Source organism: Brienomyrus brachyistius, chromosome 15 (genome assembly GCF_023856365.1).
Source record: "Brienomyrus brachyistius isolate T26 chromosome 15, BBRACH_0.4, whole genome shotgun sequence".
NCBI lineage: Eukaryota > Metazoa > Chordata > Actinopteri > Osteoglossiformes > Mormyridae > Brienomyrus > Brienomyrus brachyistius.
This window is the reverse complement of record NC_064547.1, coordinates 12,620,347-12,646,355: the sequence shown is the minus strand read 5'-3', so window position 1 is coordinate 12,646,355 and position 26,009 is coordinate 12,620,347. Positions and strand designations below refer to the sequence as shown.

The window sequence follows — 26,009 nt, the reverse complement described above, 5'->3', positions numbered from 1 at the left end:
ATCCACTTCCCCCAACCCTCAACAGTCACACCACCCAGCAACACTACCGGCCACATTAAACGTCCAGCAAATTGAAGGCCATTGGTTTGGGTTCAGCATTGTTGGAGACGAAATTAGCCCCAAACCCTTGCTGGCCCCCTCAAAACACATACTACTCCCACAATAGAAGTAGGGACATTTCCCTATCGTCCCAAATCTAAGCCCTTGGGCAAATGCATCTTTTATTGGCTGGCTAATAATGATGGCCATTTACATCCTGCCTGTCTACAATCCCCCAGCCTCCTGAAGACCCCCGTTCATAGCCAGATTAGACCACACTAATTGTGCATTTCTATATATGGACTCATTCTTGCTCCGCGTGTCGAATATTGAAACGTCCGGCCGAAGACAGCATCTCTGTGTGGCTTAGGGGAACAAAATGGAACTGAATGGAGTTTCTGATCGCCACTGAGCTCTTCTTCATGCCTGACATAAGAAGTTAATGCCGTTTTTTTTTTCCGGAGTCCGGTAGAAAGGAAGCTTTCAGAAAGAACAATACGTCCTCCCTGCATGATGTAGAGGAAAATACAGAAGCACTTTTAAAACTACGTTTTGGCAATTTCTGATTCCGACAAACTTTTTCCCCACCGGCCGTAATAAATGGAGGCATTGCGGGGGAGTTCGTAACCTTGTTTCTTAGTTCTAAGAGCCATTTCTCCTCCTCCTCGTACCAGCTACGCGTCAGATTTTTAATGGAGCATCCAGGCACCCCGTGGTGTCTTGGGCTTCTAACCCAATTTGGCACAACCCAACGGGGTTCTCTTTTTGCGGGTGAGCCTTCCAACGGTTTTCAGGACACATGCTAGTGGCGACCAGGCTGGGGATCGACAGTCAGGAAAGGCGGCCTGGCGCTGTGTTACATTTAACATTTGCATTTGGATAATGGCAGACCTGCAGTGGGTTGGCACCCCATCCTGGGTTGGTCTCTGCCTTTGCCCTGTAGGGTTTGGACCGCTGTGACACTGAATAGGAAAAGCAGGTACAGAAGATGGATGGACGGATGGAGAAAGGCAGACATCTTTACATTTAGATGAAAGCTTTTGTCCAAAGTAACATACATTTTTAAGAAGGCAGGGTCAGCCGGTGCCTGGAGTAATTGGGGGTTAAGTAGAGCAGGCTGCAGTAGTAGCCAGAATGTGTCTAGGGGCCCTGAATTATCTGCATTGTGAATAAAGTGAAATGATCATCAGTTTCCTTGATAGGGGGGGCCACTCAAGTAATGCTCTACTCAGGACCCTGGCAAACACAGAGCCACCCCTGCGGTGACATCATTCTGTCGAGTTTGGGATTTGAACTACCAACCTTCCAATTACAAGCACATCATGCTTAACCTGCTGAACCACACATTCGCCCTGGCACCATTGTGCTGAAATCCTGAAGTAAATATCCAATTGTATAAGTAGATTTTTAGTGGAATATCCTCTGTATGGTTAGTTGTTTACTAACTATACTCTGTGTGTTTCCTTTAACTCCATGTTGGCAATGTCCCCAATTAGGTCCAGAAGTTTGATTCTTTTATTTTAAAGTTTCATTTTTGCCTACACAGGACATCTTACCAGAATAATTCACAGTTTTGAGCAAGGGTACCACAGCAAAACCAACATGAGAATCTGAACCAGCTACCATCAAGTTGCTGGCACATTCTTTAACTGCCGCACTGCCTAGCTACTGCATCGGTGTGATGTGCGTTGCAGACTGTTGACCCTCACTGGGATCTCGTACCCTGTCCTGTTCCTGCAGACTGGGAGGCTCGGATCGACAGCCACGGGCGCGTGTTCTACGTGGACCACATCAACCGCACCACCACCTGGCAGCACCCCAGCATGGCCGGCCAGTCCAACAGCATCCAGAGATCCGGCTCCGTGCAGCAGATGGAGCAGCTCAACAGGAGGTAAGGAGGTGGAGATGAACGCAAGGGGGAGCCACAAGAAGCTGAGGGCAAAGTTCTCAGGTGCTGCTGCAGGGTCAAGGCTGATGCCTGTAGGGTTTCCTTTAAGAGAAACCTTAAGACCCATCTGTTCCATGAATTCCTCTACTAACCTAATTGTTTGTTGAATGTTTCTTGAATTGCATTTACTGGTACTTGAGTCTTATTAAGTTCTTACATTGTTAAAGGTTACGTAAAGTTGTGTAGTTGCTTTGTAGCTCCTGCTCCAGTACTGCTTACACTCGTACCTGGGTGTTCATTGTGAGCTCAGCCTAGCTACACTCTGCCTACCTCGTACGCTGCTTTGGACATAAGCGTCTGCGAAATATGTAAATGCAATGTTAGCTCAGTGTTGTGTTGCTGTCGATAGCATAACCCTTCACTCTGTCTGTGAAATTATTTGCTGCTATAGCCGTTCAACCAAAATCTAATAGGGCCACTGATAGGGTGGCTCAGTCGGTAGCAGCATTGCCTCACACTCTGTGTGTAGAGTTTGCATGTTCTCCCTGCGTGGCATCAGGTTCTCCTACAGTCAGTTACGCTAATTGTTAAATTGCCAATAGTGTGTATGTGCTCTGCCATGAACTAGCATGCTGTCCAGTGCGTACCGCTGACTTATGCCCTAGGATGGCTGCGATACAGTTCAGGGTAAAAGGTTGCAAGAGGAATGCTTCCTTAATACTTGTATGAAATGTAGCAGTCATGGTTGTGCATATCCATTTCGAATGTTTGTTAGTCTTGAATATCCAGCAGAATAGGTGTTGATTTATAACGTATGTAAAGACTAATATCCATCCATCCATTTTCCAAACCACTTATTTCCTGGGTCGCGGGGGGTCCGGAGCCTATCCCAGAAGCTGTGGGCACAAGACAGGGAACAACCCAGAACGGGGGGCCAGCCCATCACAGAAGACTAATATTTAAACTAATTTATTTATTTTGTGCATTTAATACAAATACATACACAAATCAGCCATAACATTAAAACCATGACAGGTGAAGACAATAACATTGATTATCTTGTTATAATTGCACCTGTCAAGGGTGCCATTATACATTATGCATTTGAACAGTCAGTTCTTGAAGTTGATGTGTTGGAAGCACTTTATCGTGTAAAGATCTGAGGGCCTTTGCCAAGGGCCAAATTGTAATGGCCAAACCACTGGGTCAGAACATGTCCGAAACAGCAGGTCTTGTGGGGTTTCCGATATGCAGCGGTCAGTACCGACCAAAAGTGGTCCAAGGAAGGCCAACCAGTGAACCAACAATGGGGTCATGGGCACTTAAGGCTCACTGACGCACTTGAGAAGTGAAAGCTAGCCTGCCTGCTCTAATCCTACAGGAGAGCTACTGTAGCAGAAATTGCTGAAAAAAGTTAATGCTGGCTATGATAGAAAGGTGTTAAAACACAGTCCATCACAGCTTATTGCATATGGGGCTGCATAGCCACAGATCGGTCAGAGTGCGCATGCTGACCCCTGTCTACTGCTGTAAGCACCCACGACAGGCATGGGAGCGTCAGAACTGGACCATGGAGCGATGGAAGAAGGTGACCTCGTCTGATGAGTCACGTTTTCTGTTACATGATGTGGATGGTCAGATGTATATGCATCGTTTACCTGGGGAAGAGATGGCACCAGGATGCACTATGGGAAGAAGGCAAGCTGCTGGAGGCTGTATGATGCTCTGGGCAATGTTCTGCTGGGAAACCCTCGATCCTGGCATTCATGCAGATATTACTTTGACACGTACCACCTACCTAAATTGTTGCAGACAAGAACACTCCTTCATGGGAACAGTACTCCCTGTTATCCACCCTGCTGCACTGCAAAAATTGTTCAGGGATGGTTTGAGGAACATTAAAAAGAATTCTAGGTATTGACTTTGCCTACAAATTCCCTATATTTCAGTCTGACTGTGTCAGATGTGCTGGACAAACAAGCCCAATCCATGGAGGCCCCACCTCACAACTTGCACGACTTAACGGATCTGCTGCTAATGTCTTGGTGCCAGATACCACAGGACACCTTCAGTGGTCGTGTGGAGTCCATGCCTTGTCAGAGCTGTTTTGATGGCATGAGGGGGAGCTACAGAATATTTGGCTGGTGGTTTTAATGTTATGGCTGATTGTTGTAAATAGCAGTAGTTCACAAATCTTCAATGAGTACAACAAAATAATGGGGTTGTACTGCCATCTTTAGGTTGCTTGTGAGAATGCAACCTGTTCTACAAACATTTTTTTTTCTTTGCCATGGAAAGTTTAATATTGATTTTTCTTTTATGTTTTAGGGGAGTATTTTTCAAATCTTTAATATTTCAGCTGTCTCGTTCACCAGCATTACCTTCTCCGTCAAGCACGGCGGTAACTGGATCGCTCGAGCTGCCGAAATTGGGTTGGTAATATGCTTCCCCTAAGATGCTCTTCTCCCGGGCTGTCGGTAACCTTGAGATTAGATAACACAGCACAACAGCCCAGACAGCGCAATATTGTTTTTTTAGGAGGCAATAGAAAGTTTAAGCAGAAAATATAATATTTATAATACGAAGCAGCATTTATTAGCAGTTGGGTGATTTTTGAATTCCCATGATGCACCTCTGTGACCTTCTCTGCACATCAGCCCTACTGAATTTGACAATATTATGACTTCTGCGAGCCCCTCCCTTGGTGGTATGGTCATGTGATCTGCTCGATAAAATAAATTCTTAAAATATCATCCTGCTGGGGGGAAATGCTGCTGTTGCTGCTGTTGTTCAGCTGGGCATTCCCAAAAAAAAGTTACCCTTCATTTGTTTTTGGCAGCATTTTTCAGTGTTTTTTTAGGCTAGGATTTCTTAAGAGAAGGTTGACTTAAGACAGCAGAGTTTGGCAGAAAGGGGCCAAGAGCGCCCCCTGATGCCTATCGAGTGGCTGACCTTGAGGAAATCGCCCATGCTTGAACGTGCTTGACGCCTCCCAGGGTCACTGTGCTATGCACAGCATGCTTCCCCATGACATACTAACCACTGCCAGAAATGTACCAAGGTCTTTTTCATGGAATATACTAAAATGAGAACCTTGGTAATCAGTGAATTACTGTATGTTTTCAGTCAGTGTTCAGTCAGAATCTGCTGTTCATCTGAACTTTTAACCGACAGACCATCTAACTTATTTTTAGCTTATTATTATTTTCCTGTTTATTCAGTTCCGCTGTATTTGTTCCGCCCCTAATGCTGGTGTATTAACTGTTTACATGCACAAGTGCGGCATGGGTGTGTGCATGCATCCGTGTGTGTGTATGTGTGTGTGTGTGTGTGTGTGCGTGTGTGTGCATGTGTGTGTGTGTGTGGGTGGTCCAGGTACACCTTACCTTGTGGGGACCAAATGTCCTCACTATGTGATGGAATCCCAGGGCAGCATGGTGGCGCTGTGGTTAAAACTGTTACCTCACAACTCAGGGTTTCAGTCTCCGCCATGACTCCATGTGTGTGGAGTTTGCACGTCCTCCCCATCTGGTTGTGGGGTTTCCTCCGGGTACTCCGGTTTCCCCCCACAGTCCAAAAACATGCTGAGGTTAACTGGAGTTACCAAACGTGTGTGCCCAATGATGGGTTGGTGTCCCATCTTGGCTTGTTCCCTACCTTCCAACTGCAGTCTCCAGGATAGACTCCGGACCCCTTGCAACCCTAGGACAAGTGAATACTGAAAATGGATGGATGGAATTACTAGCCACTGAACCTTCTGGAAAGCACAGCATTCAGATAGAGGACAGTCTTGTCTTATGTGCCTCATTCTTAATTTCTTAAGCGGGAAGGAACACTCCAGAGTCTTGTGTAGGATCTGTAGGAAGGTCTACACTGGAACACTAAATAAAGCTGTCTCCCTGAGCAGGTACCAGAACATCCAAAGGACCATGGCCACAGAGGACGAAACGAACGGGAGGCGGCTGGAGCGAATAGGCAGCTCCGATGCCGAGAATGACTCTCCACCACAGGTCAATGGTATGTCAATACCACCCCGGGGTGCTTGCAAATAGCTTGACAAGAACATAGAACATTTCACTAACAAAACAAAGGCCATGAGTTTGAATCCCAAGGAACATGTATAAAAAAATTGAAATCTCACTCCTATTAATCTCGAGGAGCTTTGGCTAAAAGTTCTGCTATATGTAAATTTCCCATAATGCCTTTCTGTTGTTTTTGTTTGATCTCTGGCACCTGCTTGCCAAATGAAATAGTCCACTAGAGTTTCAGTCTTTAATGTAGAACCTGCAAATATTGTATACATTAGTCAAAAAGTAAAAATCAGCCAAAAGCAATGATTAAACATTAATCAAACATTATTCATTATGAAGAAATTGTAATTTTGATGAGCTGTGTGATGGGCTTTTGACCTCTCCATCACTCCTCATGGCTATAGAGCTCAGAAGAGAAGGCCCCACGTCCCCAGTCAGCAGCCAGAAGGTCAGCCTGCTTCTCCAGTGTCCAGCAGTCAAGTTCATTGCCCACCCAGAGTTCTTCAATGTGCTCCATGCTAATCACGTGAGTATCCTGTGCAATAGGCCAGTCTCTGGCATGGGAGGGGGACACTTATTAGTTTCTATGTCTCTCCAGCCTGCCATCACCTTCAAGGCAGAGAGAAACATCCATCCTCCATAACCATGTCCCAGGAAATACCTGGGCTTAGGGCACATTCATGCCTTTATTTTAATATGCTTTTATTAAGGACTCTATAGTGAAACTATTCTGCCAGTGCTGGGATTTAAACCAACAACCTTCTGTTTACCGACACAGCATCCTAACTTGCTAAGCCACACAGCTCTCTAATGCCCACACTTATAGTCCCACATTGTGGGCATTTTGTCTCACTTCCCTGTGGGAGTTTGCTGCATGTTTCCATTTGCAACTGCCTGACGAGGTTGAGGACTGTGAGCCTTAAAGAACACGCAGTGCATGTTGTCATCCACACTCTCGGTGTAGGTTCACAAACATCCCTCTCCCTTTAAGAAAGTGTGTCCAAGTAGGTAAGCAGGTAATCTGATTCCGCCTCCCACATCAGCCAATCAATGACCTGATAGAGCTTCCTGTGAAACATATTTGCTACCCTTGTTTATGTCTGTTAATTTATTAAGTTCTATTAATCTGTGTATATTTTCTGAAATAATTGCATAGCCAATGCTTAAAAATTGAATTGACTAGTCACTGAAGCATTTTAAGTCAAAAACCTAATTTCCGTAAATGCACCAATCAGTGATTTTACTTGAATTTGTCACCAAGTGCTTTACTGAGGTTTAAAGGTGGTTTTAAGGTGGAATAGAAACTCTAAAGACTGTTTCTCTTGGTTCAGGCTCATTAATTTTTCTCCTGCCCCCCATCCACACCAGGGCGCCTACCGCACGTTCACCAACAGCACCTGCCTGAAGCACATGATCCTGAAAATCCGGAGGGACACGCGCAACTTTGAGCGCTACCAGCACAACCGTGACCTGGTGGCCTTCCTCAACAAGTTCGCTGACACACAGTTGGAGCTGCCGCGAGGCTGGGAGATCAAAAGCGACCAGCAGGGCAAGGTAGAGGCTCCCAGCGGAACACGCCGGCTGACACACCGGCACATGTTCATTGATATACATTTAAAGAGGGATTTTATTTATGTGGTAGTTTCTGCTTCAGGGACAGTCACATAGAATTAGAGCGAGGAAGGTTCATATGGAGGAGACCTATCGGGACAGGGGTTAAGATCCTGTGCCTATGAGCAGAAGGTTGATGGTTGAAATCCCAGGATTAGCACAGTGATCTCACAACTGAGCTCCCAATCAAGGCCCTCAACCCCCAAATTCTGGGCCCTCTAGCAAAGTGTGTCCTTGGGGGGCCACACAATTTTGACCCCCCAGAGGGTATAAAGTGCTAGGCCCCTTGAAGCTGCCAGGGTATCCATGGCCCTCCCCTGACACTAAGGATTTTTCTACCCCACTTTCTATTTAGATAGATAGACAGAGAGACAGACAGACCGGCAGGCAGACAGGCAGGCAGGCAGACAGACAGACAGACCTTCAGCTCCCACTTTCACAAAGGCACCTGGAACCTCCTGCTCATCTGCACAGGCCAAGGGGCCCAAGATACGTGCGAAAAAGCCGAGCTTTAGCACAAAAAACCTGAATGTTCACCCCTGAAGACATGTAATTAAAAAGAGGATTTGTTTTCTTGAAGAAGTGGCTTGAGGCTTTAGTAGCACGAAAAGTATGCAAAATGTAAAGAGCGAGAGCCGGTTTACAATGTGTGTTTTTCCAAGATGTGCTGGTGTTTGAACTTCCCATCCCTGCAGTTCTTCTTCGTGGACCACAACAGCCGGGCAACGACCTTCATCGACCCCAGGATCCCACTGCAGGACGGGCGCCTACCCAACCATCTCACCCACAAGCAGCACCTGCAGCGCCTGCGCAGCTACAGCGCGGGGGAGGTGAGCAGTGGGCGGGGCAGCCCGAGCAGGGCTGCAGACTGCTGCGTGCAGCTGAGGCAGTGCTGCGCTTTTCCCTGCAGGGGGCATGCTGCATCAGCTTTGGTGCAGCTGCATGGCATAGCTCAGATCCTGTTAACCATCCTGCATCGTCCTCATGTGTCTTTCAGCATGAGGACCTGCTAGGCAATGCTAACATAAATAAGCCCGGAGAGCCAAAGTCTGTGGACCCAACAAACTCACCTGAACCTCCAGCTCCAGATTCCTTAGGGCCTTCAGATTCCGGAATATTCTCTCAGGAACGAGGCGTCCCCTTTGCCGCCTGACTGACATGCCCCTTTGGTTCTCAGGCCTCTGAGGTATCCCGGAGTCGAGGTGCCGCCCTGCTGGTGAGGCCCGGGAACAGCCTGGTGGCGGCCATCCGGAACCAGCACCATCAGGACCCGGTGCCGCTGGGTGTGTACCAGATATGAGAAGCTCATCCACAAAATCGCGGTGTGAGATTCATGATGCACACGCCTGGGAATGTGCTTCACAGTGTTTAAGTGAATCATTCTAGATGTTTCTCCACCCATCTGGCAGCCACATATCCGGTACGGCGGTGAGGGGGGGGGTGCCTTACGTATGCTATGTACGCACACACTGAAGTATATTATATGCTGTGGCCAATTTAAAGGCCTCGGTCACTCTAACAGCGTTTTATGGACTGAGCGAGGAAACCTACACAAACTGGAGAGAATAAGAAAGTTCTACACGCATGGAGGAGGTGGGGCGGGTTTGTTGTTTCTTGGGCCCCAAAGTCACCCCCCCTACTCCAGTGTGCTGACTGCTTGTGGCCAACAGGGGGAGACTGGTGTTCCCAGCAGGCGTGAGGACAATGCAGCTCACTGACTGCGCCACCGTTTTGGGTCTATTTTTGTGAAAGTAGTTTTATATTCAATTTTTTATATTTTAAAATATATACATTAAAAATCTAATCTAATCTAGGATTTTCCTCTAGTATCAACAAAGTGAATTCTAATTATAATTAAATTATTTAATTTAATTACATTATTTGCAAAAAAAAACAAATGCACACACACAGAGGATAAATGTGTAATCAGTGATTATGTGTTTTTGTTTTTTTTTTAACATTTCTGTTTGTCTTATTTATCCAGTTTACTGTCTACCTTTTCGCAAGCGCCCCCCCCTGCCCCCCACACCCACCCCCACGCCACCAGGCTGATCACACCCCTCAGCTATTCCAGCTATGTGCCGGGGATATTCCCCAAACACGGCATCCGGTGCACGGAATCCCCTCCGCCGAGGGGGGAGGCATGTGTGACTCCGGCCCGAAACCCGAGAGGCCTGCTTTTAAAGGGATCTCCTAATTACACCACCAGCGGAGCCGGTACCAGCCGGCCCACAAAGGGAGGTTTATCAAGCCCCCTCGGCTGTGGCCTCCTAGGGCAGGCTGTAATTACACAGCACAGGAGCTTAGAGATGGACAGGCCCTTCTCACTGAAGACTCTTTCAAATCGAACTTGAGCTCAGTGAAGTTCTATCTGTCTGGGTGTAAATGCAAGTGATAATAATACTGTAGTCTCTCGTCATTTCTGCACTTTATGTTGTTATTCTTACATAGTCTCTTTATAATTCATCTTTTATACTCTGACTAACTCAATATATGTTTAGTTTTATGTATAGTTGACTTCTTTTGTATATTGTTTGCATCATTTACATGATTTACTTCTGTTGCATTGCATTGGCTTTGGAAGTCACCAGCGTAATCTCATTGTGTGTAACAATGAATCTAGACCATTCTGAAGTATTCGAGATTCTGGCAGGATTTGTTCTTAAATGCCATTTTTGGCTGACAGAGAATTGCCTTCACCCCAGAAAGGTCAACTGTGCTGTCTCGTCACCTCAGGGCTTCCCTGCACAGTGATCACTGGTTGCCTTCATCACTCTTAAGGAGAGATGTAAATTTGAGGTCCCGAAAGTGAAAATCCAGACAACAATTTTGTTTCATCCAACCAGTTAGCATAAGGAGTCACATTCACAGAGAACTCGACAGGCTGTTTGAAACAAAATCTTGGTCTGGATTTTTGCTTTCTGAACCTGAAACTTACACCTCTGCTCTTGAGTGAGATGTTTCCTTACGCTGCTGAAAATATGGAAAGCCGTATTATAGATTTTGACCCCCCCCACCCCTTTCCCATGGTGTGTGGCTTGCGTGACTTAGTGGATTAGGCTTCTGCGCCTGTGATCAGAACGTTGCCAGTTTGAATCCTGTCCACAGCTAGACAGTTTCGTCTCTGTTGGTCCCTTGAGTACTTAACTCTCCAATATGCTCCAGGAGTGCTGGACAAATGGCCTGACCCTCCCCTCTAGCCCAAAGTCTCTCTAACCTGTATATACGTGTATGTACGTCTCAAAGGAGAGCTGGATGGGATATGTGAGAACTGACACATTCCAGGGTACCTGCGCAAAACAAATAATGCATTGTTTCATTTTCATTTCAGCATACAATGACAAGATCGTGGCATTCCTCCGGCAGCCGAACATCTTCGACATGCTTCAGGAACGGCAGCCCAGCTTGAGCAGAAACCACACGCTGAGGTACAGCTCTAACTGGGCCCTTAGCTTTCCCTCTGGTGTACCCCAACCCAGGCCAGTGATGGAGATGTTTTTACCCCGAGTCGGGGTCACTTTGCGGCCGACAGTCGCAATATCTTTGCATGCAGCAGAGAAACACTCAAGACATGTGGTTCATATTCGGAGGGCGGCCCCGCTGTGCGGAAGCTCGATTGTTATCCCCACATCTTTCCACAGCTAAGTATTTATTGTGAACTCTACGCTGCTCAAAGAGAGGGCCTAATTCGGCAGGGTGACATGTTTCATGAGCACCTCAAGACCTCGCTGTTTCGACAACTCCTACATGTCAGAGATAAGGCTCTGAAGAATGGTGTCGCACAAGGGTTTAATTGACCAAAGAGAGGTAATCTTGTTTCCCCGGTCCTCAGGGAGAAGATCCATTACATCAGGACAGAAGGCACCCAGGGAGTCGAGAAGCTGTCGTGTGATGCAGACTTGGTGATGTTGTTGAGGTATGAGCATTATGTTGTCTCTGGTTCACTCGCCGTAGGCCCAACCCTCGCTAAAACAACACTTGTGCGCGTGGGTTGGGATGTTGGTGCTCTTTGGACCCAACGCAACTCCCTGAGGGCATACAGGTCCTGGGAGGAATGCTGCATAGCAACTGTTGGGGGGAAAATATCTGGTCGAGCTGCTCTGTTGTCGTTGCCAGATTAAATCAAACACCAAGATGCACAAGCAGAGCTAGTCCTGGGATTTGACCTGGAAGGCTTCTGGTCAGAACTTCAGGGCTTAAATCATTGTGCTACCTGTATGGTTATTGACAATGAACTTATTAAGCATATGCTCAACAATAATAAAGCAACATAGAATTGAAGCAATTGGAGGTTCAGGGTCTTACTTAGGGGCCCATCAGTGAAATAACTCAGCTGACCCTTCCATTCACAAGCACAGCATCCTGACCTGCTGAGCTGCACACCATACACCTTCCATGGAGTCCCATCCAATGTCCAGCACTATGATGGAAACTGAGAAGGTCTCATTTTTTAGCACCGCATAATTGTGTGTCTCCTAAACAGTGACCCTAGAACACGTTCGTTCTCCCCCCATAGCCTGTTTGAGGAGGACATTATGTCCTACATCCCACCACATTCCTTCCACCCTGGGTACAGCTTCTCGCCCCGATGCTCACCAGGATCCTCGCCCCAGAGCTCCCCAGGTACGCTACCCCGAGTCACAGCACTCCATTGTCTGATTGCTGAAGGGACCAGCCAGAAAAGCCCCCCCCCCCCCCCCCCCCATTTGCTGGTTTTGGTGTTTGTTTAGAAAAAGATGTTGATTGCTAAAATTTGCAGTTATTGTGTCACCATGGTTACATATTTCAAATAAAAAGAATAATGATAATAATAATACTTCAAGTGGTAAAATACTTTTAAGTTTTAATGCCTTCAGGCATAACTTTGAATCCTTTATACTTATAATGGAGTACTTTCAAAAGGTGGCTAATATATAGCAGCACACTAAAAAGCCCTATCTAAGAATCTGTATGTGCTGCATTTGTAGTGTTCTTTTGAATGTTTCTGTGAAAGTTTGTTTGTTTTGCACTCTGTTCTTTGTCTTCTAAGATAAGCCGTGTCTGATAGGCCCGATAAAACGTACAAGGATGTCAAACACGTCACCATGTTAGCACCATTTGAACGTTATATTTACTCTAAGTTAAATACGTAAAATCAGAGACGGTGCCACAAGGCATACTCCTGTTTTAGTTTCTGTTTACTCATTGTATCTGAAGCGCTTTGTTTAGCAGTTAGCACGTCCGCTAATCTCGGGCTGTTCGTTTCCACATTTTGCTTTCCCTTTGGATCAGCTTGACCCAGAAACGGAGCAAAGGCACCGTTCTGCTGGTTTTTTTTTTGCCTGTTTAATGGAGGTTAATGATGCATAGCCGGTTCTCATTCCCACCCCCTGCCATGCCACATCTGTCAGATGTTCCCAGCTTGGTTTCGGGTGAAAGCTCTAGCTTGACGTTGAAGGGCGGGGGCGCGCCACACCCTGCCAGAGGCCTCCGATTCGGCCCTGGCAGGCCCCGGTAATCCCCCACACGTCGGAAACCCTAATGGGACTCTTTGTGCTTGTTTTGGCAGCCCTACAGAGAGCCCGCGCCCCAGCCCCCTACCGAAGAGACTTTGAGGCGAAGCTTCGCAACTTCTACAGGAAACTGGAGGCCAAGGGCTATGGACAGGGGCCAGGAAAAATCAAGTAAATGTAGAGAGCAGATGTATGCCACTGATGTGTACAGTGTGTGAGGGAGAGTGGGATGCTAATGCTAACGGCTATGGAACTGGACCCAATCTCTGTTCCAGCATGTTCTGCCTCTTAATGGGTTATATTGATGAAAACCGCAAACCAAGACTTCTGATTTGTTGGGGGGGGTGGTGGTGGTTAAAAACCTCCTTCTCCCTCCTTTATTTTGATCAATTCAATGGCTGCTTGGTCCTTAGTAGATACTCCTCCGCTCAAGTGTTTTTGGCCTTGCTGTGTCACAGGCTGCTCATCCGCAGAGAGCACCTCCTGGAGGGTACCTTCAACCAGGTCATGACCTACTCGCGTAAAGAGCTGCAGAGGAACAAGCTTTACATCACCTTCGTGGGAGAGGAAGGGTACGGGGCCAAGACGCCGTTTAGCAGCGTGGATTTGAAGCAGGAGGCTTGCATGGGGCATTACCGAAAAAGCCCTTGTTTTTGCTACTATTTGGTTTTGCTTGGCTTATTATTATAGGAGAATGCGATTCAGAAAATGAATGAATGAATTTGTTACTATCTATGTTGATATTCCAGTGGCAGGGTCAGAATCCAAAGGCTGCTTTAAATCTCTCTGTAAGAATCAGTGTGACCTTGAATTTAAAAATGCTGAATATAAAACTGTAGCTTTACTGTATTTCACCCTTTAAGATGCTGGTTTGTTTCATTCTACATCATGAGCTCAAACTCCAGCAAGTGTGCTGGGATCAGCAGCGCATTCTCTCTGTTAAACGTCTCCTGCTTTGCACTTGCTGCCAGCACCTGACCCCCTCCCTGACTTCTGTGACCTCTCCCAGCCTCGACTACAGTGGCCCTTCCAGGGAGTTCTTCTTCCTGCTGTCCCAGGAGCTCTTCAACCCCTACTATGGCCTTTTTGAGTACTCAGCCAACGACACGTACACGGTGCAGATAAGCCCCATGTCGGCGTTCGTCGAGAATCACTTGGAGTGGTAAGGGCCTCGCCTCGGCTGTGTGTTTGGCGATAAATCAGTCACGCAAGGCTGCGACCTGCCCCGGCCAAATGCAGCCACCTACTCCAGCCCCACAGAGCATATCTGGGCTATTCTGATAGGGCCTCATTATTGTTATAATAAGTGCAACCACTCTCAGCTCTCCATTGTCCCAGCTATTTGCCTGTACCAGCAACAAACGACCAGTGTATCATGTTCTTTGACTGGATCTGTTCCATTTTGACCACCTGGCAATATTGTCAAGTCATGTTAATTTTCAAACCAGGCTTTATTGTCTTACCTCCCATATGCAGGTATACTGTACTGTGGCACAAAATAACGTCCTCCCAGGACCACGGTGTGACATGCAGTGACAAGGGAAGGGTTTTCTCAGTAATTAACGTGCAAAGGACAGTGTGAAACGTGGTAGAAAAGCAGCAGTATGACGGAGTGGAATAAATATCTAAAACAAGTTTGGTGCCATGTGTCTTAGGAATGAGAAGTATCTCCAAAGCTGGGCTGTTTGGGGAGCTCTCACCTGCGAAACCGGCCCTGCATGACGCCAGCCCAAACGCCGCCCCAGGGCTGAGATCCCTTCGTTATTCTGTAACCTGAGAGCGTGATTCTAAACACGGCTCTACCTGTATTTATCCGTATCGGCCTTGGCCGCTGTACAATACTGGTGATACTCCCTGTGCCTGACGGGACAGAATCGACCTTTACCGTGAGTGTCCTTCCCCGTCTGGAAGACGTGACGCGGCCCATTCGGTCACGCAGCCGGGTGCCCCGTAATCCCATTGGTCCTTTTCAGACGATGTTTTTACGATGTCTGCCTCGAAATATTTCCATGTACCCTGTTGTAACCCTGAAATGTATATGATTAAGTATCCGACATCATCACCCATGTATTTACACTTAATTTCTGTGTGTAGCCAACTTAAATTATCCTTAATATATGAAAAATATACAGAATGCTGAAAATCTGCCTGAAAATATTATGGTCTATCAACTACAGGTTTATTAATTTTGGATGTAGTTAATACTCTGTCATTTATAATTCCATCCATCTACCTTCCAACCACATCTCCAGTGCAGGGTCTCCGTGGGGCCTGTGGCCTATCCCAGGCAGCATGGGGCATGAACCAGGGTATGCCAGTCTGTCGTAGGACGTAAAATTTGAGCTTGAATTTCCAGTACTTTAAAGGTTTCGTTATCACCCTCTCTGTCACAGCCTCATTGTTGAAGAATGACCCTACAAAACATTGCTCTCTCAACTTTCAATCCCCATACTGTCCTTGGGTATCATGCTTCTGAACCACCGTAGAAAAACAGAGAATTTTAATGCAATTAAAATTCTGTCACTTGGTTACAGCCAGATCTGTGCATGTCTTATTGTATAACCATGCAAATGTACAGTAATATATAACTACAGAAGTGTTTACTTATAAAAAAAAAAATAAAAAATCTGTAACATTTGGAAATGATTAAATTATCATTAGTGTTTACAGGTATGTTGATATGTTGATATGAAGATTAATACTGGTGAACTGGTGAAGATCAGAAAACAAGTTATTTTGGATGCAAAATGACGGCTATGCAAGCAGAATTAGATTTATGTGAGGTTCTGGAAAGGAAGGAGATCAGAGTCCAGCCCACTAGCTTGGCTGCTTCAATCAAGGCCATTAATTAGGAGGCTGTGTTACAAAAGCAGGCAACAATGACCCCATTGATGGCTCTCGGTGTTACAGCTCCGAAGGTTGACATTCTCAGTCCCTGCCATCACTTTTTCCATATTTTGGTTTTCTTTTTTTCTTTCTGTCGTATCTTGTATATATGAACATTTCTATAACAACAATACCACACGCAATGAAAGACTTTGGATTGCATTTATCCAAAAATGTAGCATTTAAATAGCTGCTCAAAACGAAGCTTATCAGGCCCTGAGAGCCGCGTTTGTAGAAGAATTCCTTCTGTTGGAAGCCCCATCTCCCGAGGACCTGTAGGTGGTGTAGTGGTTAAGTAATCGCAAGCGATTCCGCAAGTTTCCTTGCAATTATGAACTTGGGCAGAAGGAATAACATCTGAAATGTTTCTGCAAACATCCGAATGTTTGTATGTGTGTGTGTATGGCGAGTTTGTAATCTGGATTACAGTTTAGTAATGGAATGAATGTGTTTCCCTGGTGTCCTATGCAGGGATTTTCCATCCAGAGAGTCAGTCTCGGGCCTGTACTTCCTGGGAGAAACTCTAGGCTCTTCATTACCTTGTACTGGATATGGAGCTATGAAAACTGGATGGATGGATGGATGGATGCTTTCTCCAGCATAGAAATCCCAGTTTAGCAGCTGTTTGTAATTGCAAATTTTATGTTTTAAACTCTAACAGAGTAATATTAAGAGTTTTGTGACTTTTGGAGAGTACCTTTTTACAAAGCTTGTGTTGACATGATTTTAATGCCCTTAGTGAAAGTCCTGACAGATTTATGAATCTCGTTGTTTTAAATCATGATGTGAACCATGGCTGTATCCTTGGGTCGTATGTCCAGTCCAACAAGTGATGGTAAAACGACGGTGGTTTTCCGTGAATTGAGGTGGCAAAGGCTACAGGCTTGTGTGAAGTATTTTCCCATCAGCTGGCTAGTTATGAGAGCTGTTAAGTCTGGGACATTGTGCTAGGGGCGCGGCTTTGCTAATTTGCTAGCTCAGATGCAGATATGCAAGGCATGCTGAATGTGTCCCTTGAAGGGCACGAGTGTTAAGTCGTATAGGTCCGGGGTTGTTCAGGACATTGGGTTGATGCCCAGTTGGGCTGAAACTGTAATGTCAGCCCAGAGGATTCAGCCACAGAGGTGTAATTTCTCATGGTGTCATCTGAGAAGTTGTCTCACTCTCTTGTGAACCTACTGTTTGTCTATCTGGACCACGCACCTCAACCAGAAATGGTTTAGTGTTACTGGACCTGTTTTTTCTCAGTCACTGAGAATGTCAGACATCAGTACAAAATGTTAGAGAGGAGGTGTACCACTTTATTTGGGTGGCCCTCACCAGTGTAACCGGTCCTCCACCAGGACAGGTCAGACTTCGCCTCAGGACTGAGAGATCCCCCATGCCTTCGTTTGTCTGCAACCTGAGAAAATTATTCTAAACGTGGCTCTGCCTGTATTTATCCACGGTGGCAGCCTGGATCGCAGAATCTGCTGTGTGGTCCCGGCAATCCTCCCTGTGTCTGACAAAATCAACCTTTACCGTGAGAGTCCTTCCCAGTCAGGAAGGCGTGACAGGACCCACTCCATCATGCAGCCTAGGCAGGACTCTCACACATCTGCTCTGATACTCCCTTTGATTCCCATGAAACCTTGTGAGATGACAATGATTTTTCATCTCCCGAGTAGCACAAACAATTTTTCTGGTTTTAACCTTGAAATGTATGTCATTTGATGACTTTATCTCACATGGTCATGTATGTATTTATACTTGATTCTTATCTGAAGACCAATGCAGTCCTCAGAGACGTCCAAACAGTCCGTATTTTTGCTCCCTCTGCAATTTTGCGTAATTATAAAGCCATGTTAAAGAGTTAGAGGTTTGCTCATCCAACCATAGAACTTCACATTGGATGGTCGGCAGTCAAGCGGTACCTTCTGTCGTCGTCTCTGTCTTCCTAAGGTTCCGGTTCAGCGGCCGTATTCTGGGCCTGGCGTTGATTCACCAGTACCTGCTGGACGCCTTCTTCACCCGGCCTTTCTACAAGGCTCTGCTCAGGCTGTGAGTGAACTTTTCTTCATGGTGCCAGCCTAGTAGGATGTAGATGATGTTCTCTGAGGGTGTATGTGACACTTGAAGGAAAACCCAATTATCATTCAATTAAATGTTCTGATATTAAGTAGTTCTGATGTTTTCAATGCATTACAGCCCAACTGACCTGAGTGATCTTGAATACCTGGACGAGGAGTTCCACCAAAGTTTACAATGGATGAAAGATAATGACATCACAGACATTCTAGATCTGACTTTCACTGTGAACGAAGAGGTCTTCGGTCAGGTAGGATTCTAGCTGTCACAGAACCACGGGCCTGGTGTGACATGATTAGTGCAGTTATCCCCTCACTCGCTTTTGCGGGATCCGACAGACATTAATGAACTGGCCCCAGCAGAAGAACAAGGCATTAAGTTTCAAGCACAGGGGTAGGTATATAAGAACGGGTGATGTAATTCTGATGTCATTTCCTGTGGTAGGTTACAGAGCGGGAGCTGAAGTCGGGTGGGGCTAACATCCAGGTGACAGAGAAAAACAAGAAGGAATACATAGAGCGGATGGTGAAATGGAGAGTGGAGCGGGGCGTGGTTCAGCAGACAGAAGCGCTCGTCCGAGGCTTCTACGAGGTGCCATGTGACCTGTCATCACCCATATCGTGATTCAGTCACTGCTGGAAACAATGACGTAGTGAGTTACCACACTGAACCCTTATTATTTTTCACCGTAGGTGGTGGATTCCCGGCTGGTGTCGGTGTTCGATGCCAGGGAGCTGGAGCTGGTCATCGCCGGTACGGCGGAGATCGACCTGAACGACTGGAGGAGCAACACGGAATACAGAGGAGGTACATGCATGTAGCTGTCTGAGAAGCAGACTAGAAGAAACATCAACTGAGTATTTGTCTTGGACCATGGAGCAAAGTCTTTTAACCACTATGTTACTCTAGAGCTAAACCTTACAAGACAACTCAACATCACTGATGTGAAATAACTGTTATCCGAACGTAAGAAAGTCGGTAAATCAGAAAAATCTCAGTGATCATAAAGTCAACGAATATGAAATAAGTATTAGCTGCCCTTATTACAGGCCATTACATCATAGGCAAGTATTCTATGTTACAAGTGTAGAGATTTTAATACAGATTACATATACAGAACATGTAAACTTCGGAACTTTTACATTCTAATTCTTGTCAAAGAGTGAACAATATATTGGAAGCACTGCATGAAAAATTACATATGCTTTGAAATAAATCATGCTGACAAAGGTGAGTCATATTAGGTTGAATGCCTATTAGCAGCATGTGTCAGCTGTAAGAGAAATCTGGCAATTAACACTTTGACATGTGAGTTTTAGGTGAGTTCCGATGAGGGAAAGCCGTCCAAGACGGAATTCCAGGTTCATCAGTCACAAAAATAGCCATATGACTTGTAAACGGTTTCAAAAGTCTCAAAGTCATATGTCAAACATGGATAAGCTGAATCACCAGAGGCACAGTTATAGCAAATGGAAGCTCAGTGGCAGAGATAGACAGACGCCTAACAGGTTGGTCGCCACCACAGAACTGAATCAGCAACTGTGTGACCCAGTCTAAGCAAAAACTGCTCATCGTGAGTCTGAGAAAGATGGAATTTATGGCAGGGTTGTTATTAGGAGATTACTGGTATTCAAGGCTGGTGTGCAAAGACACATAACCTGCTGTAAGTAGCAAGAAACTTGGACCCTTGAGCAATGGAATAAAAGTCTGTGGAGTCATCTTTCACCTGGGATGGGTTTACGTTTAGAGAAAGTCAAAGGATGCCTTCAGCCCTCGATGCCTTGATGAAGTATGGACAGCCATCATGGTTGTACCATATGCTTCAAACACTGTTGTCATAATAATAATGACACTTTACTGGACACCATGGGGAAATCCTCTTTTATCACTTACCCCATCTTGCTTTGCAAGTAGACAGAGCTGGGGGCTAAGGGCCTTGCTCAAAGGCCCATGAACATGTGACTAGTCTGCTGAATCCAGGCTTAGCCTGTTGAACCACGAAGATACACCCATGTACGCCATTGAACTAATTCAGTTGTGGCTGCATGAACATTAGAATGAAGTCAGATACCTTCCCTGGCTTCCCCAGCCATGAGATTTATAGATTTCCTGCTCCTTCATCCCTCAAACATCTGGAGACTATTCTTCTTGATGAATGCTCTTGTATCCCACAGCACACAGTTCTTGTATGACATCATTCCATGAAAGACTGAAGCTGTCCTTTAGCGTCACCCTAAGTTCCATTGGATCCTAGATATCGCTATGCTGTTAGTAGTTTGTCCTATTTTGTCCACTTCCTGTATGTCCATAAGTATAATCTTCTATAAAGCCTAAATTGTCTTGCCAGTCACTGGTTCAGGGTCAGGGGTTCAAGGAGTCATGTGTGCTTTTTTTTTTCTTTTAAAATTTAGTTTTAAAGTGATATAATTTTCTGCTTGGTTGGAGCAGGTCAAACGCCATCCCAAAACCTACAGTGGACGACCATTTGCTACATATGTAATGTGAGATGTCATTGTGGCCCCCAAAACAAATACCAATTTGTCTAAATGGGGCCAGCAATTAAAGAATCAGTGACAGGCTGTCTTGGTTAATGTTCACGGCCATTGCTAAAAGCTATGTTTTCATAGCTGCTCTGACATTCACTATTTATGTGGTATTATTTATGGGCACTTATCCAGCCGTTCTCTAGCCATCTCCATCTGGATGACACAGTGGTCTGTTGTTCTAGAAGACTGCAGTGCCAGTGTTAGCTTCACCAGTGCACCCTGCATCAAATCAGAAGCATTTTTCAAAATCTGTAGGACTTCCTGATTAGGACAGCATAAAATTCTCGGAGGATGAGGCTCAGGCCTGGCAGGACCATGCAAAGTTGGCAAGGATCCACTTATCTCCCCCCTCCAGGCTACCATGACGGACATATCGTTATCCGGTGGTTCTGGGCTGCGGTGGAGCGCTTCAACAACGAGCAGAGACTGCGTCTGCTGCAGTTCGTGACGGGCACATCCAGCGTGCCATACGAGGGCTTCGCCGCACTTCGCGGGAGCAACGGCATGCGGCGGTTCTGTATCGAGAAGTGGGGCAAGGTCTCCTCCCTGCCCAGGTGAGCTAACTGCTACATCACTGGCAGGCCACACCCACAGCAGAGATGAAACACAATGACTAATAATCCCCTAAGTATGGAGTGGTGCAGGTGTCTCAGAGGGCTTTTACTGGACTGTCGAGCGGCGTGAGGCTTTGCAGCTTAGCACTCTGTGAGCCAAAGTAAGTGATGTCACCGTTGGGCCATTGAGGCCCTTCACACCAGTTGCTCCAGGGACTGGTTGACCCTGCTTTTTGTGTCTTCCATGGGATAAAAGTGTCTACTCTATGAATAAATGTGACAATAACCTGGGCAGTCCAGTGACGAGTCATTGTGGGTTCTTCTCAGCTAAATTGTTGTTGGTAGTGGATTTATGTTAATGTTCCACCTTTTTGGTCTGGGTGGCAACTTCCTCAGAGCAGTTAGGACTATTGGGTGTGCGACTTGAAATCCTGCCTCCATGCTGTGTGCAGTTTGCATGTTTGTGTGGGTTTCCTCGCACAATCCTAAAATATGAAGTATGGAGAATCAGTGACTAAATTGCCCATAGGGGGTGACTGTATGTGTAAGTGTGTGTACTGTGATGGATTAGCATCCCGTCCAGGGTGTCCCCTGCCTGGGATAGCCCCCAAACTCACTATATAACATACCTACTTAATTATATATACAACTACCGAATTATGACAGTCATACATTCATATTACTGAGCTATATCTGTTAGCTTTCACGTTTTCAGCAATATTACTGCTGAAAAGTCTTTTTTCTTTGGTGGAAGTTCAGACACTGGGCCTTCAGTTCAGAGCTCCCTGATCTGCTGTCATGGTAACCACAACCATGTGCTGTAGGTTTGGCCTCTGCCAGATGGTTGGGATAAGCGTGCAAGTCTATCATTAAGCACATGACCCTGCTCGGGTCAGTCATGTGACTGCCTCGGTCTGGCTCTGCCTTCTCAATACGCAGAGGTTTTCCACCAGACAGATGGTCATGTGCATGTAAATTTGTTGCAGATGCTTCTTTTTCAGTTGATTTTGTTTGAATACTGTTAAATGTAGCTACTGTATTGTACATCAAGACGTCTTTACGAATCACATCATTTACAATATTTACATTATTACTTGTACATTACAGTTTTTTTATACCTTCCGTTAAAGGCCTAAATTATTTTCAGCTGATTAACAGGAACGCGCAGGAAATCTCATGGTAATGTTTCTGTAGTGCAGTCCAAGCTCCCAAGTGCGATAGATGAGCTACTTTATTTATGCATGCTGCAGTTTCAAAACTAATGGCAGCAAGAAACTGGTAGCCCTCCTGTTCTAAGAGGAAGTGAATAATATGCAAAATGTGTCTGTCGTCACCATGGGGACCCATGGGGAGATAAACAAGCAGGTGACACTGGTCGGGATTCACACGCAGATGAACCATGGCCTGGCCCCGTGTCCCGGGAGCAAACTGCACCTGAGATCCCAGACACAGTGCTTGCAAATGCATAGTTTGTGAGCCCCCCCCCCAGGGGCAAACAAATCAAAAGGTTCTCTCAGCAGTTTCCGTAGTAATAACTGTCTCAGTCATTGCCGGATGTTTCGCATTCCTCAGATTCCACTCAGATTTGAGTTTCTGTTACAGACTTGCAATAGAATAATATATGAGCAGCTGCTGATTGACGGGCTATTTCCGGCCCATGAAGAGTGCTCTTCTAGTCCTCCAACACAGATCTGCTCTGTTCCAGGGCACACACATGCTTCAACCGTCTGGATCTCCCTTCATATCCCTCCTACACGATGCTGTATGAGAAGCTGTTGATCGCCGTGGAGGAAACCAGCACTTTTGGTCTAGAATGATGACCCCAAGCGACCCGTCCAGGTGACGGCAAAGCCATTTGACATCTTTCTGAAATGAATGTGACTTTTTAATGGACCTGCATGTGCACTCATAAAATCCAATGTATGCAAAGTCTGTATCAGGTCACTGCCAGGCTTCTACTAATGTAACGCCTTTATGCGAGTGCAGTATACCAAGCCCCGCCCCCTGCAGTGATGTCACCAAGGACCCCTCCCCCATCTCAGGGGTCCCCTCATCTCAGTCATTGCAGAAGAATGTTCCATGACTGCAGACCAAACAGGACTTTCCAGTGTCTGTATATATATTTTTGTACAGAATGATGACAGCTTTATTTGCTAAATAATTACTCTATTTATACCATAGTAAACATTTTAACGCCCGTTTTTCACCAAGTACGTCTATGCTATATTGAGAATGGAGCTATGGCAAGGCAACATATGTAGCATACACTCATGTAGTGGTTATACCATGGAGGATTCACTAAAAGGCACTATGGATGACACCTCGGATGGTATTTTGGGGGAATCACTAGAGGACGCCTTGGATGGTACCTTGAACGGTCCATAAGGGCTTTCCTAGTGTCTTTCTCCAGACTGTTGCCTTAGATATACCATGCCAAGATGGTTCCCCTCAATGGTTCTCCCAGTTCTAGAAATGCACACATGTGATGGAGTAGAAGAGCTGGGAGTATGAGGAATCTGTAGAAACGTAAGGGTTTGAGGGCGACACAGCTGAACATGAAGTCTGTACATTTTAATTCTATGCCAGTGTGACATTTTTCCTCTCAATAATTATACTTAAGTGTTTGTTTAACCGCAGAGAGACTGGGGTGTAGAAACTGGTCGATCTCCATTCTACTTTTACTCATAATTTATAGTATGATATAAAAACCTAAGTGGCCCATTTGCAATATGCTCATTATAACATCTTACCTGTTTGCATTTGTTAATGCAATATGTTTACATTTATAAATCGAATTTCTTACTTATATCTGCACACGTGGTAGGGTCTAAGGGGACAACTGAAAAGTGTGCGGTATTCACACGGTGTTAAGAAACAGAGGAAACAAAATCCAATCAAATGTCTGCATGGGAAGCTGTAATAAGTGCTAATCCTCTGTCGTGCTTTATAATAAAAATTATTACTTTTTTATAAAAGCATTTGGTGTAATTATAAATGTTTACATTTTCCTATTTTCTATAATCTTTTTGATGTTAAAGGTAACGTAATAATAAGGGTTCTTATTTTTAGAAACACGTTTGCAGTCGGGATAATAATTTTGAATGTGTGATTTTGTAAAGTTTTGTTTTTTTATATGACTGTCAATTGTACAAAGTGTAACATTGAAAGGGAAGGTTTCTGTTAATTTTTATCATTGTAATGGTAAGAGGCAAAAATTCCACCATAGATTACTTTTGCCATAAATCTATAACCTCATCATTCCCATGAAAAAAAATGAATGGGTAAATTGTAAGTAGTACCACTGACAAGAACTGAAGTAAAAATGTAATTTATAACCTGCATTCACTACTGTACTTGTGTATAGGTTCTTTCTGTGAACAAAGAGAAAATACACAGATCTCTGGCTCAACATACACGCTATAGCCTGGAGAATTCTCTGTCTCTACCCCTGCCAAGTGTTTTGGCTCTACATAACACACTATGACCTACAGGATTTTCTTACCTTACACAACACACACCAGTCCAATTCTTTGATTCTGCATGACCTGCAGTTATCTGACTTTACGTGATACACTATGACCGGAGGAGTTCTCTTAATCTATATGACACACACACATGTGCAGAGTGCTTCATCTCTATGTGACACACTATGACTCGCAGAGTTCTCTTGATCTATGTAACATACACATGCAGAGTTCTTTGGTTCCACCTGCACACGATGACCTGCTGAGTGTTCTGATTCTGTTAAAGTGTTCCACTGTGAATTTACTTGCTTTTTTGACTTGTTCTTGCAAGTCAATTTCCTCCAGCAATTCAAAACAGTGCTGTTAATATTCCATCATATATAGCCATCTTCCTGGTAAAGACACTTTCTAAATGTCAGAGCATGACCAAGCACAACTACCATCTACTCGTTCAGCCGTTTTGTGTTTAGACTCGGAATGCTGTGTTCTCACTTCTGTCTAATTTTAACCTGTGTTGCCTGTTTGTTCCTGCTGTACTTTGAATTCTCACTCACGCTCTTTGCTGATGTATACAGATCATAACTGCTGGTTTCCAGTGTCTTGTTCAAGACGCTGTGATTGAAATTGCTTTCTGTAAATAGTAAACAAACTATGATTGCATCAGCTGGAGGGAAATATATGATCAAAATTGCTAAAACTGAAGGTAATTGAAATGAATGTAAATTTTTCTTTACAGCCTGCAGCTCATGTACATTAATAATGGGGCACAAATTGACTAATAAAACTGAACTGAGACCTTTATTGTAATAGTACTATTTATTGGAAGACATATTTAATCAATGCTGATTCAAAAGTTTAATCAGAATATGCAGTAACAGTTATGGTCAGAAAGTATTCTCTCTCTATGTATTGTTAAGTTTTCTAAGTGAACATTTTGTTTGTTTAAATTGATATATGTGCCCCCATCTCATATTGTATGAATAATATCCTCCAAAAGGCATGATTTGTTGTTGTACTTTTAAGAGAAATGTGAACCATTTTTTTGACAGAATGAAGAATATGTTTCAAACAATATATTCCTTCCAAGTGAACATGACAAAAAGAAGAATAAGAGACAGTGATGTTCTGGTGTGTTTATTGTATCCCACAATCCTTTGCTCTCTACTTCTGTTCCTTATTTTACATATCTGATCTTTCTGCTGGAAAAACTCTTGTCAAAGTTGTTTTCATATAAAGGCTGGTTTGCTTTGATTCAACAACAGGTCACATTTCCTCAGGCTGTGCTTCCTGTCTTACCGTTACTGTAGATGAATGTCAATAAACACACACTTGCACACGCTTGCTTTGCTATTTACAGTTTGTGCCAGGTTGGGTCTTTGAGTAGATCTTGGCATTTTGGATGCAGCATATAAATTGCTGTGACATATAAAA

General features: G+C 44.9%; 1 protein-coding gene across 4 annotated transcripts in view; it reads left to right on the top strand.

The window, feature by feature from the left end:
* LOC125708931 (E3 ubiquitin-protein ligase HECW1-like) overlaps positions 1 to 25,916 on the top strand; it is a 78,508-nt gene extending 52,592 nt beyond the window's left edge. For 3 of the 4 annotated variants that reach the window (XM_048976855.1, XM_048976856.1, XM_048976857.1), the window contains 18 exons: positions 1,780 to 1,930; positions 5,835 to 5,944; positions 6,363 to 6,484; positions 7,327 to 7,512; positions 8,265 to 8,399; positions 8,747 to 8,852; positions 10,901 to 10,997; positions 11,402 to 11,485; positions 12,086 to 12,192; positions 13,118 to 13,232; positions 13,520 to 13,633; positions 14,071 to 14,223; positions 17,889 to 17,987; positions 18,135 to 18,264; positions 18,459 to 18,605; positions 18,707 to 18,821; positions 20,916 to 21,114; positions 22,820 to 25,916. In XM_048976855.1, the coding sequence (XP_048832812.1) occupies positions 1,780 to 1,930; positions 5,835 to 5,944; positions 6,363 to 6,484; positions 7,327 to 7,512; positions 8,265 to 8,399; positions 8,747 to 8,852; positions 10,901 to 10,997; positions 11,402 to 11,485; positions 12,086 to 12,192; positions 13,118 to 13,232; positions 13,520 to 13,633; positions 14,071 to 14,223; positions 17,889 to 17,987; positions 18,135 to 18,264; positions 18,459 to 18,605; positions 18,707 to 18,821; positions 20,916 to 21,114; positions 22,820 to 22,931 (2,282 nt within the window). In that variant the 3' untranslated portion in view covers positions 22,932 to 25,916. Of the gene's footprint in view, positions 1 to 1,779; positions 1,931 to 5,834; positions 5,945 to 6,362; positions 6,485 to 7,326; positions 7,513 to 8,264; positions 8,400 to 8,746; positions 8,853 to 10,900; positions 10,998 to 11,401; positions 11,486 to 12,085; positions 12,193 to 13,117; positions 13,233 to 13,519; positions 13,634 to 14,070; positions 14,224 to 17,888; positions 17,988 to 18,134; positions 18,606 to 18,706; positions 18,822 to 20,915; positions 21,115 to 22,819 lie in introns of those variants that run through there. The other variant, XM_048976858.1, reaches the window with a different exon arrangement.
* The last annotated feature ends 93 nt before the right edge of the window (positions 25,917 to 26,009 follow it).